General features: G+C 40.1%; 1 protein-coding gene across 1 annotated transcript in view; it reads right to left on the reverse strand.

Moving 5' to 3' along the window:
• Nucleotides 1–392: 392 nt before the first annotated feature.
• fut8b (fucosyltransferase 8b (alpha (1,6) fucosyltransferase)) overlaps nt 393–13,203 on the reverse strand; it is a 71,515-nt gene continuing 58,704 nt past the window's right edge. The window contains exons 7-9 of the mRNA XM_037685908.1: nt 3,074–3,250; nt 2,843–2,993; nt 393–1,145 (exon numbers count right to left, since the gene is read on the reverse strand). Of these exons, the coding sequence (XP_037541836.1) occupies nt 807–1,145; nt 2,843–2,993; nt 3,074–3,250 (667 nt within the window). The 3' untranslated portion in view covers nt 393–806. The remainder of the gene's footprint in view (nt 1,146–2,842; nt 2,994–3,073; nt 3,251–13,203) is intronic.

Here is a 13,203-nt window from a genome sequence, read left to right on the forward strand (position 1 = left end):
CACACACACACACACACACACACACACACACACACACACACACACACCGTACAGTATACAATGCACAAGCCCCATACAGACAAAAATAAGATCGTTCAAAACACTGGATAAAAGCACAACGTGATTTTTGTAAACTTAATTGCACATGAGACAAGATGGAGTGAAACATGGACCGGAGAGGAGTAGGAAACTGCAGCGATGAGCGTGGCAAGAGGAAATTACAATACATTCAGTAAACAAAATAAAAATAATAACAAAAATACGAGAAAAAGAAAAGAAAAAGGCGAGATTAGAATCAAAACCACTGGAAAGAATTAAATTAAACTTTGTGCCAGTTTGGCTTCTTTTTTTTTAATCTTCAGTCATTGATTCGAAGCTCGTACTGGGGGTGCTCCAGTCTTACAGTAGTCCCAGTGTCGTCTCAGGAGGACGAGCTCGGTCCGTTGGACACTTTAATTGTTTTCTTGCTTTATTTAAAAATCAATGTTCACGTCTACGTCTCTACAGACCCGACGTGACGACGTCGGGCAGGGGAGCAGTGGTAGGGTGCAAGTCTTCCATGACCTGACATATGTTACACAAGTGCACACACGTTCCCTCGCACACACACGCGCGCACACACACACGCACACATACACACAGAGTGCATTCGTATTCCTATCACCTCTGGGTAAAGGCCTTTTCTTTTCTTCTCAGCTCAGCACAATGAGAACGCCTCTCTTCTGTACAAAAGCAGCCTCCTTTTCTGCAACCGGAGACTACGTGGCTCTCCATGCTCTTCTTCTTTTTTTTCTTTCTATTATCCTCTACTTGTTTTGAGAGTTGAGCAGTTTGTCCGCCTCAGGATACAGTGGGTACTTCACGGTCTCGATTTTCTCCTTGACCTTGTAGGAGGGGTAGAGGCCAGTGCGACCTAGTTTACGGTTGATGCCTTTGGAGTAGCCGTCCCAGTGGTTGCCGGCTACGCCGATCACGTCGCCGGGCTCTAGGGGGATGTCCTCGCTGTTGCGTGGCTGGTGCGGGTAGATGGCAATCTGATTGTGGGCGTTCTGACCTCCAAAGTAGTAGATGTCGTCCAGGGAGTAGAAGAAGGAGGAGGCATCTGGATGCAGCATCTGCATGATCTCGTAGGCCACACGGCAGACCTGACCAAGAAACACAACCTGGGATTATTTTCAGTTTGTTGTACAAGTGTAGGAGGGTGAATGAGACTGGAATACAGAGCTGCAGAAGCATAAAGTCAGACGTAAGAACTGCTCACTGTCAGACGCGTATTCTCCATTTCTCCTCATCATAAAAGGATAAAATATGCTAAGCAACTCATGCCAGTGAGAGCTTTCAAGAGAGCTTTTAAAGAGAAGAATGAACAGAAATCAACTCGCTTTATTTTTAGGGATGGAAGGAAGCGTTTGCATAAAAGAATCCCGATAAAACAAGAACTTTGGAAGCTAAAATAATCAGAGGAGTGAACGACAAAAGCTTCTCTGTAAAGGCGAAGCTCCAATAAGTGGTTTAATTGTTTCTTTGCCTTGAAACACGTGAGGAAAAAAATAGGACAATGAGGTTGTTGACAGTCACAAGAGTGTGATCACAAAAGACAATTAGGTTTGCCTCATGAAAAAGAGGAAAACTTTAATGGATAAGTGGCATTTCCACAGCTTGAAATGGGGTTTTATGGTATATTGTTCTGAAACCCAACAGGAAATTCCAAGTTTGCTTCATTCTGAACTACCACACTGTCTGTCGTACACGTCGCATCAGTCCAAATATGTCTAATAAAGTGGGAAAAAAAACATAAATAAGTCGTTTTGCCGTATACGTCGCATCTATTATATGTCACTGCTGATGCGTCGCATTTGCTATGCATCACCACTGCCCACCCAGAAATGTGAGCCGGTGTTGCGATTGGCTGCCAAATCATGGCCGCAGGAGCGTGCACGGAGGACTTTAACAAGAATTTAACAAGATTAACACTTAAATCAATTATTAGTTTGCTCAAAATTATAGCAAAGGTGTGTCTCATTTGAACTTTTCCTTAATAAATGCACTTTAATGGTCAAATCAGCTGCATTTCAAAAGCCGATTCGCAGCTGCGGGAGCGCATAGAGGGAGGAGTCGCTGTGCATTTCTTTGAAATTTAACAAGATAATTACCTAAAAAAAATTATTAGTTTGCTCGACATTATAGTAAAGGTGTGTCTCAGTTGAACTTTTCCTTAATAAATGCACTTTAATGGTCAAATCAGCTGCATTTCACCTGGGCGGTGTGACAAAATGCAGCTGATTTGACGTTTGCTCCAGGAGTTCTGGAGCGAGACGAATGTGGCTTGGTATGGCAAGCTATGTGTCTCATTAATAGCCACTTTTGCCTATTATTGAGACACTTGGCTTGCCATATTAGTCGAGGGCCCTCTAGCAACTGAAATGGTAGTGTTCAATATTTTCCATGTCAGAATGAATGAAAACATATCTCAGCCAGAAATTGGAGGCAAAAAACATATATTAGTCGCTTCGGTGTATAAGATGCAGGACTTGAAAATGTATGCAAAAAAGTGTGACTTATATGGTAAAAAATACGGTAGTTATTTTTAGTTAATGTTTCCTAGATCATGTGGACACTCTGTAAAGGATGTGGCTGACATTTCTGAAAATACATTTTTGTAAAAAAAAAAAATAGTATTAACTGAAATAATTTAATTTACAATTCTGGCCCTTATGTTATACCCCAGTAAAAAAAAAAAAAAAAACGTCTGTTATTCTACTATCATCGAAATAACAAATATCACCAACAAAAACTAAGACTGCAAACCTTATGTAAATATGAACTGTGGAGTTAAACCAACCTGTGAGGAGAAGGTGCAGACCAGGAAGTCGGTTTGAGACAGGAAGTGGATGTCCAGGATGACGCCTCTTAGCGAATTCTCGGTGTAACGGTTGTGAAGGCCGGCCGACCACGAGATGGAGTTATCGCTGATGAATTCATAGTCTGGATACCTGAGAGTATATACATATTGCAGGTAGGCTGACGCTGCAAATGACTATAAAAACATATTTTTTATTCATATAACACTGACTTGGTTTTAGCTTCCTGCAGCAGGGAGGGATCATCAGTGGCCAGATAAACGCGCTTCTTGTCAACGTGGACACGTCTGGCAAGAAGTTGGAATTGTTCCTCGACGTGCAGCATGTACTCCTCTATGGGATGGAAGGCCGCCTCAGTCCCCACTTTATCTGTCCTCCTTACATGGACTCTAAAAAAACACAAAAACACACAGTTACAGGCCAGTGCTGTACTATTGTACTCAATTACAAATAAAACCCATTTCTGTAATTTTTTGTTATCCAAGTTTTGCCTACTTCTGTATCCCATGCCACCTATATATCAAAACTTTTAGTTCATTCAGGAGACGCATGCTATGAGGGATGGGACTTACAATATTTAACTTACTTAAAACTTTATTACTAAAAGAAATGCATTATTTCCGCAATTCCATCAAAAACAAATTTCCTCTTAAGTCTGCTTCAGCAGATTAGCTCAATTTTTGCCTTGCTAAATTTAGACTTAGCTGTTCTGCCAGCTTTAGCTAGCCTTTTGCTACTTTTAGCTTTTACCTAGCCTTTAGGTAACATTTAGCTAGCCATCTGCTATTAGCTTGTTGCTATCATTTTGACACTTTTATAGCTAGGCCTTTGTTACCTTTTACATTTTAGCCTTTAGCTATATCACATTTTACTCGTTTTGTAGGCTTTAGAGACAAAAACATTTATTTAATAAGAATTTAACGTTCACCTTTCTGTAAAAATATTTTAAAGTATTAATAAGCAAATAGAAATCTAAAAAGGAACGATGTTGATTTTATTTTCATTTAAAGCCTTGTTCTAACAATACATGATTTTTTTTTTTTCAAAAATATTGGGATTTTTAATATTATTTTGGAGTTTCTTTCTTTCTTTTTTAACGAACCAACATATTATCTTTAATGGGTTTAGTTCAGGAGTTCTTCCTGTGTTGCTGTGAACAAAAACAGAAAATAATGAGACAGAAAACAGAGAAAAACGTCGATAGGCAAAGTGTGGCAGAGAGAGAACGACTGGAGTAAGAAGAGTAGACAGAGAAAACTGTGCAGTCCCCCCATGTTCCAGTCATTGCTTTCAGTAAAGAAGCTCAAAGGAATAAAAAGACTTCAGTCGACAGTTGAATATGAGAAAAGAGAACAGCTGAAAACATAAACAAAAGATAAGTAAAAACGTCATCTTTTGATTTGAAACAAAAGCTTCCCTTAAACTGATGAATTTGAAAAGCCATTTCAGCTTTATCCAGAAAAAGTCAATAACAAAATTACTTTTTCTGAATTGTGACTTCTAGTTTAAGAAAGAAATGTGCATTTTTCAATTTGAAGGCAAAGAAAAACAATTAGACTTCACGTTTGATGGAAAGATAAGTAAACGTTTGCACATTTTTTTCTTCTGTATTCTTGTAACAGTCATCTGCTCAAGGACCAGATCCATCATAAGACGCGCTAAAAGGAGCTTCTCAGGAAACAGGTGAATAATAATAAATAATAATAATAATAAAACTACGCACACCTCTTCGGGATTTCTTAGTTGATTTTGGGATTAAAGCAGCTTTTCTAAACTCAAGGTTGCCTCTTTGTGAGAATCACAACAAAGTGCTTCAGAGGTTTAAAGAAAAAGAATAAACAAGCTGTTTCTAATTTTTACGTCTGGCAGGAGATCGGTGAGTGACTGTTCGGGGATACTCGCCTTTATTTACGACACGAACACAGCCCAGAAGAATGGTGGTGCCAACAGGAGGTTGAGTGGTTGACATGAATGTTGGAGTATTTGATTTGGTCCCTGTGTGTCTGATCGGATAGAGGTCTCGACATCCAGGCTTTGTGAGGCTCCCTCTATTCCTGCTCCCCTCCTTCTTTCATGTCTGCACTTCTTTGTTCCTGTGAACCCTCCTTTTGTTTTGCCCTTTTCTTTTTCTGTCAGAGCAGCAGAGGCCGCAATGATGTACTGCATAGCTGCTAGTCCTCACCCCCCCTTCATCTCCCTCTGATCCCACTGGCACTCTCCCACACTACAGCTACAATAATTCAATTCATTCCCATCTATTCATACAGTATTGGCGAGGCAGGGCACTTCTCATGGTGGGCGTAAAAGCATACATTAAGGACGTCCAACACACCCACACCAGGCAACAGCAAGTGCTGATTCTGGCAGACTGCAACAATAGCATATAGACTGAATAAATTATTTGTTGGAGAATGACCTGAGGGCTCTGACTGTCGATCAGAAGCCTGCAGAAGAGGACAACAGAAACTCCTTGGCTATCGAGCTGCAGCATTCTTCAGCATTTGAATCTTTACTAAACAGTTCGTACTGTAATTACATACACAAAAGCCAGAGAATCAATGCTTAGGCAACATGCGCTCTGACATCAAAACATGCCAGAGGTGTTATTAAGACCTTTCGTTAGGGCTTATAATTATAGATAATGAGAAATTAAAGGAGCAGCCAACAGAGTGCTTTGATATGCTATCTGGGCTACGATGAAACTCCAGAGGGGCATCTGTACTTTCAGATTGGTAAATTCTAACTGAAACATTTGGTTGAGATTGCGTCACTGAAAGATCTTCCACAAATCCATCTATCTTATTTGACTTATTGGTGATTGAATTGCAGAAGCAACAGGTCCAGGAGAGAGACTCATTTTCCTCAGTAACACTCCAGATTCTCCTACGGGATCTCAATGTGGTCCCAGGCCAGTGAGGACATCAGTGGTGTAGTCTATGTGATACACAGGCATACAGAGTATACCCACTAGAAAAGAGTGGGAATTTCAGTATACCCACTTAAAAGTGCCCAATGACACGAACCCATGTCACGTATCATGATACATGACATGGGCTCGTGTCATTGTCAACACATTTGGAACATTTTATAGACATGTTGAGTTGGTTCAACCTGTTTTTTGTATAATTAATACTTCTGTACTTACTACTTAAACATGGTTTGCTTTGATACTGTTTTATAAATTCTATAACATGTTTTTAATACAAAGCCAACTGTTGTACAAAGTTTGAAGTACATTTATTCAAATAAAAGCATCAGAGAAATGTTGAAATGTTCAATATGCTTAAAAATCACAATAAATTAACGATTACATTGTACTAATTGGTTAGACTTAGAGCAGGGGTGGGGTGGGGTGGGGTGTAGACACATCTGATCCGCACGCTGTTTGTACCGACAGTTTTCTAGTTGGGGGGGGGGGGGGGGGGGTTACAGCATGAGGGTTCAGCATGAGGGAAGAGGCTGCCTTTAGCATTTTAGCTAGCACACCTGTATTGCGAGCCGCTAGCTTAGCGCTACGTCAGTGCCGACGGGTGGGGTGCTTGGTTCTGTTGAAGGGGTGGGACACCCCACTCGTATAGTGGTAGGGGAAACACTGGATAACTTTACTAATTGGCATTTATAATGTATGTAAATGTTTTTGTTCAGCACTCTGAGATAATCCAACAATTTTCAGCCAGGTCATCTGGACAGTTTATTTTTTTGTGCTGAAACTTTTCACCTTCTATCCAGAAGGCTTCATCAGTCAAGGAAACACACAACACAAAACTGATTCTTCCCCCAACAGCTTACTCCAAAGTGGAACAAACCAGTAATGTTGGTTCTAAGATGGTCTCTTTGGCACGCACCCTCCTCTGGTGCCGGCCCTCTTCCTCGTCAACAGTCATGTCAAACTGGTTCAAAACCAACAAAGTCCATGCTCAATAATTCAGGTGTACAATCCAACAATTTTCAATCAGGTCATCTGGAGAGGTTTTTTTTTTTTTTGTGCTGAAACGTTTCACTCTGAGATAACTTCTGTTGTGACTTGGCGCTATATAATTCAATTCAATTCAGTTTATTTATATAGCGCCAAGTCACAACAAAAGTCATCTCAATTAAACCTTATTATAAATAAGGTAAATACAAATAAACTGAACTGAAAATTGAATTGAGAGGAGGGTGTCAAGTTTGGAAACTTTAGGGTCGCCTTTCAGCATTTTGCAAATTATGTGTTGCTGGTGGCGTCTTCAACCCATGACTTTCAGAGAATGCATGGGTGTTTTGCAGTCGAGTGTGAAGCTGCTGGGATGAGAGTCAGCTCTTAGAGTTGGAGGTCATAGTTCTCATCTGGAAAATGGTGGAATTGTCTTTCACAGATATTCAACTGAATTAGTATCTGTCGACTGTAACAGTAGTGTCACATGATTCAGAACAAACACCCACATCGAGCCCTCATGTTCTGTACAGAAGCACATGCTTTTGTCATGTTTTTCCACGCAAGTACCTGCTATTTTATTTCTTTAACCTCTTTTTCCCTGGTGTCTTGCGTAATGGGAGTATTTCTTATAGAAACACAACAAAAGTCATTTTTCAAAAGTGTCCAAGTGTGACACGTGCACACCGAAGGGACACAGACTATAACTACAAAATGGATGCAGCATTTATGGTTTATTTTTGAATCAACACATTGAGAACAACCACAGTTGAGAATATATGCAACTGGCTCAGAAACATCGGTATTGGTGACTTATTGTCTTGACGATGAGACTGACTAATTTACAGTTAACAGTTTGGTGGAAGAAATTTTTCTTTTTCGTTTAAATCTCACTTTTACTTGGGGGGAAAAAAGGAAAACAAAAAAAATAAAAATAGCTATACACGTAAGTGGGTGATTGGCCACACATTACTGGAAACATAAAGCAGCAAGCCTCAGTTTTGCTTTCTGGTTGTGTGAAGTATGAGGATATAAATAAGGTCAACTATAGAGAAGAAAGCAGAGAATTATCACGTGACACTAATTCTTCTTAGCTCTGTGGTGACTAAGTATGTTAAGTTTCTTTATTTTTCACATTACACTTTTCTTCTCCCCACTTATATAGAGTAAGTGGATTATTTTCTTAAACTTTAAGGTGACAATTTTTAAGATTAAATTCAAACTTCAGTAATGTTTTTGTCTGCAGATTTAAACAAACAATTCTCAATGTCTTTAATGAAGACTTCAGGCCAGTAACCAATTGTTTTGAGCGCGTTCATTTAAATCCCCCCCTCCCCAAATTTATTCAAATATCTATTTTATCCCAAACAATATCTTTTTTTACGACGTACTAATCAATTTTGTGACCTCAATCTAAATCAAACTGGTCCTCTGAGCCCAAAGCCCAGTATATTTTTAATGTATTGCTGCTCCAAGACAATAAATTTAAAGCAGTGGTTCCCAACCCTGGTCCTTGAGGAACATCATTCTGCATGTTTTAGTTGCTTCCCTGCTCCAACACACCTGATTCAGTGGTTTACTTACTTTCTTTAGTTCTGCAGAAGTCTGTAAATCACCTATTCATTAAAATCAGGTGTGTTTGGAGCAGAGAAACAGCAAAAACATGCAGAATGGTGTTCCTCAAGGACTAAGGTTGTGAACCCTTGGTTTCAAGGACGGACTTTTTTCAGTCAAGTTCTGCAAAAACCTAATATTGATTCATCAATTTAGATTAGGTAAGTTACCGCAAAGGCAGGACTGTAAGAATCAAACTGGGACATAATAACCTTAAAAAGTGTGACAAAACCACAGAATGGACAAAGACTAAAGTCAAATAGAGTTGCTGGTTATGTAATGTCTTAACAGAGTTCCCATTGACATAAACCGTATAATCACTAAATGGAAACATTGTAAATGTGGTGGTTGCAAACTCTGCTCTCATTTTGCAGTTTCCACTCTTATAGCAGTAATTTGTGGAAATGTATATCAGCTGATTATAATGGCATATAAATTTGTGAAAACAAGTTTGCTTTAAATATTTAACAAAGTTCAGTCAGGCCATCTGGACGGTTTCTTTCTTTTTTATTTTTTGAGACGTCTTGTCCCTCATCCAAAGGACTTCATCAGTGCAAGGAGCCACAACAAACTGAGTCCCACAAGCTGTATTTTCTACCTGGATTATTGAGCATGAACTTTGACGTTTTGAACCACTTTGGCTATGGCCGCCTCAGAGGAGTCGACAGGGGAGAGGGCGGATTCCAGAAACCATCTTATCACCAGCAAACTGGTTGGTCCACTATGTGGGTTTGCTGCTTGTGGGACTCAGGTTGTTGTGGCTCCATCGGACTGAAAAGTCTCCACAAAAATAAACAAACAAACACAAAAAAGAAACTGTCCAGATGACCCGACTGAACTTTGTTATATTTTTTACCTAGATTATTGAACATGAACTTTGATGTTTGCTTTAAATACATTTTTGAGTAGGGCAGCACGGTGGCACAACTGGTAGAGCTGCTGCCTCTCAGCGAGCAGGTCCCTGGTTCAAACCCCGGTCCAGGGGCCTTTCTGGGTGGAGTTTGCATGTTCTCTCCGTGCATGCGTGGGTTTTCTCTGGGTACTCCGGTTTCCTCCCACAGTCCAAAAACATGCATGTTAGGCTGATTGGTAACTCTAAATTGTCCCTAGGTGTGAGTGAGAGAATGAATGTTTGTTTGTCTCGTTTGTCTCTATGTGTCCCTGTGATGGACTTGCGACCCGTCCAGGGTGTACCCCGCCCCTCGCACAGTGATTGCTGGACATGGGCACCAGCGACCCCCGTGACCCAAAATGGAATAAACAGGTAAAGATAATGGATGGATGGATGGATGGACATTTTTGAGTATATTTGTATAAAATAAGAAGTTAAGAAATACAGATGTGACTACTTGCAGAAAAATGCAGAGAACATAAACAAAAGTTTTGAAGACAATAATCTGGCACAACTGAACATCTTGAAGGGAAATCTGTTAAGACATTATTTTTATTAAATTTCATTGCACGCATGAAATGTTTCACAAGAGAAACTTTAAAATTGTGCATAATGTAAAAAAAGGCAACATAACTCTAAATGTATGTTAAACTTCTCAGTTTGCTTTAATATACTGAGTACACAAACCACAGAACAAGACGTCAAATGATCCACCCAGCGATAATCACATTGTCGTTGTAATAGTGCAGCTCTTTCTGCACTCCCCCGTTCTGTCTGGCTACTCGGACCACCATCATGCAGCTTTAAATTGTCGCACGCTGGATCTCTGCTGATTGCTGCTTTTAGTTTATGGCTCCTGCATCTCGGGTCTGAAGGGAGCGGCTCGTACAGTAATGATGATGACTGTGCCATGTGGGGGTCGACTGACAGTCGTTGGGCGCTTTGGGAACAACCTGTCTTTCTACATCTCTCTCAATCAGCCCCTGTGTCTCCCACCCTGTTGGCTTTCCATGCAGCACCTTCGAGGATGTCTTTGAACCCCACTTTACATGTAACACCCCACCATTCTTTTCCATATCCACTTGTACTGCTTGATAGAAGCACACAGGCACTTTGCAGCAACATTAATACAGTGTGGAGTGGCTGTATCTAAAGCTGAGAAAAAAAAAAAAGGATAAAAACTTAATTCCACAAAGCGTTCCATTTCAATAACCCTTTCCCTAGTGATGCAGATGGAAAATGTGTGCGCGTGCTGGGAGCAGTAGACTTGGAAACACAAAGAGCAGTGTTGGAGATGTGAGGAAAACTGTGAGAACGAGAGAAATTTGGGTATGGATGTATGCCTGGGAAACACGAGGAACCGAAACAATATCCGAAAAATAAATAAATAAATAAATAAAATAAAAAATATCCTGGAGCAGAGTGAACAAATGAAGACAGAAGAATGATCACAAATGAGGGAATGTGAGTGTGGCTCCGGGGAGGAGGGGGTCAGAGAAAGATGGGAATTATCGAGGGTACGGACGAGTACAGAGTGTAGAAGGCAGATGGGCAAGAAAAAAAATAAAAATAACAAAGAGAACTGCAGAGCGAGAGCGAAACGAGAGAACAGAGGCAAGAAGTGAAGGCCAGGGATGATTGCTTGCAGAAAAATGCAGGAAAGATGCGAAATAGAGAGTTATGAGGAGAAGCTGGAACAAAAACTGTGAGCATAACGATGGGAGATTTGCTAAGACATGACAAAACTAAACAAGGCTGGCTCAAAACATCCCACAATAAGTCCTAGCATTTGTTTTAAACTTCTTTTCAGCAGTCAGGTGGAGTCTGTCTCATGGGGTGAGGTAGAAATTTAAGAATCTTTGCAATGCACCTGGAAGTGTTTACCCCATATACTTTCTGAAGACTGATAAGTTATGAAAGATTGAGTTGATTGTCTTAATATGGAGGGGAAAAAAACATCCCATCTGCAAGAACAAGTGGGTAAAAAAAACGCCAAGACTTTTTTGCAAACTTGTATTTGATCCGGGTTTGAAGTGCGGCTGAGAATAATTATTCATGAGCCAAGAAACGCTGGCAGACGTTGGTTGACGAGACGCCCGACATGGGATTCAGCTAGAAGTACACAAGCAAAGATCTAAAACTGTCCTACCAGTTTCATAGAAAGTTGCTATCAAGACACTTTGCCAGGGTGACTTTTCATGGAACTGATCACCTCACACTGGTGAATAATTGCACTGCAGAGGAAATAAGTTCAAGTCAGTCCCAACACTGTGAGAGCTGAATCTGTGGAGACAGTACTGCCTAAACAGAACAAAATGAGAATGAGTCCAGTGATGACTGCTATGAGATAGCTTCAACTGTCTTCAATGCACCAGTGAAGTGAACAGTGAAGCTGTTAGACTGGACTATTGTAATGGTTTATTATCTGGGCATCCAAAAACTTCTTTATGCTGCTGCCAGAGTCTTAATGAGGGTCGGTAGGAGGTCATCTCTCTCTAGTTTTAGCTTCTCTCCAGTGGCTCCCTGTCAAATTCAGAATTTAATTCAAAATCTAACTTCTAACCTACAAAGCCTTCAACAACCTAGCTCCATCTTATATTACAGATCTTATTGTTTCATATTTTCCTAACAGAGCACTTTGCTCTCAGACTGGAGGCTAAATTGTGGTTCCTAGAGTTTCCAAAAGCAGAATGGGAGGAAGATCTTTCAGTTATCAGGCTCCTCTCTTGTGGAACCAACTTCCAGTTTCTGTCCGTGACGCTGACACATTGTCCAGTTTAAGACTGGGCTGAAGACGTTCCTTTTTTGATAAATCCTATAGTTAGGGTTGGCTTGTTATGCTGCTATAGGCTTAAGACTACTGGAGGACAAATTGACCTCATTTCCTTAAATGAATTGTTAAAATTGAATAGTTTTCATCTGATGCTATTTCTATCTTAACATGTGATGCTTGACCTGCCATTGTGTATCTGTTCCCCTCAAACCCAGCTGGTCAAAGCGGATGGCCGCTTGTCCTGAGCCTGGTTCTGCTAAAGGTTTCTTCCTCATGAGGGAGTTTTTAATTTCCACTGTCGCCTTCATGCTTGCTCAAGATGAGAGTTCTGCGATGGAGTTAAATTCAAAGCAGTCTGCTCCTCAGATAAATAATGTTATTATTATTTTTATATATGAATGTTTCTGTTCAGTGCCCTGAGACGACTTCTGTTGTGACTTGGCGTTACATAAATAAAGTGAATTAAACTGAAGTGCCTAATATGAAGGTGAACTTGATTCTCTTATGTAGAAATTGATATAAATTTGGATTTTCAAGGAAAACTACTGTGTACGTTTTATTGCCAACAATATATGTAACAACTTTGTGCAAAACCATTTGTTTCTTACCATACCATTTTATTTATAGAGCACTTAAAACAGCGACAAGGCCAACCAAAGTGCTGTACAAACAGAAAAACAGGCAACACACAAAGCAAAATACAAAATGAGGTTAATCAGAATATAGACATAAAAACGTCGCGGATAATAAATATGACGACTACCCTGTGCGGAGCATACAGGTTCAAAAACACAGATCATCTGGTGCTGAAGGCTACGGAATAATAGTGGGTTTTTAAACGGGATTTGAAAACCGAGAGGGAGGGGGCCTGTCTGACAAGCAGAGGCAACTTGTTCCAAAGTCTTAACTTTCTTCTTAACTCAGCTGTCTGTGCTACTTACCAAGTTTATTATCTCTCCTGTAAATGTAGATTTTAAAAATGAGTCCTAACAATTTAACTTTTCAAAAAGGTTCAATAAAAACTGCTGCTTTCTTTGCTGATATAAAGACAATGTATTAACATCGGATTTAATACAGGAGTTTTATTAAACCTATTCATTTGCCATGTTAAGAACTCACACAGCAAGCGTCTAAATGCTCAACCTTGCTT

The sequence above is a fragment of the Nematolebias whitei genome, chromosome 12 (assembly GCF_014905685.2).
Source record: "Nematolebias whitei isolate Nwh7 chromosome 12, NemWhi1, whole genome shotgun sequence".
NCBI lineage: Eukaryota > Metazoa > Chordata > Actinopteri > Cyprinodontiformes > Rivulidae > Nematolebias > Nematolebias whitei.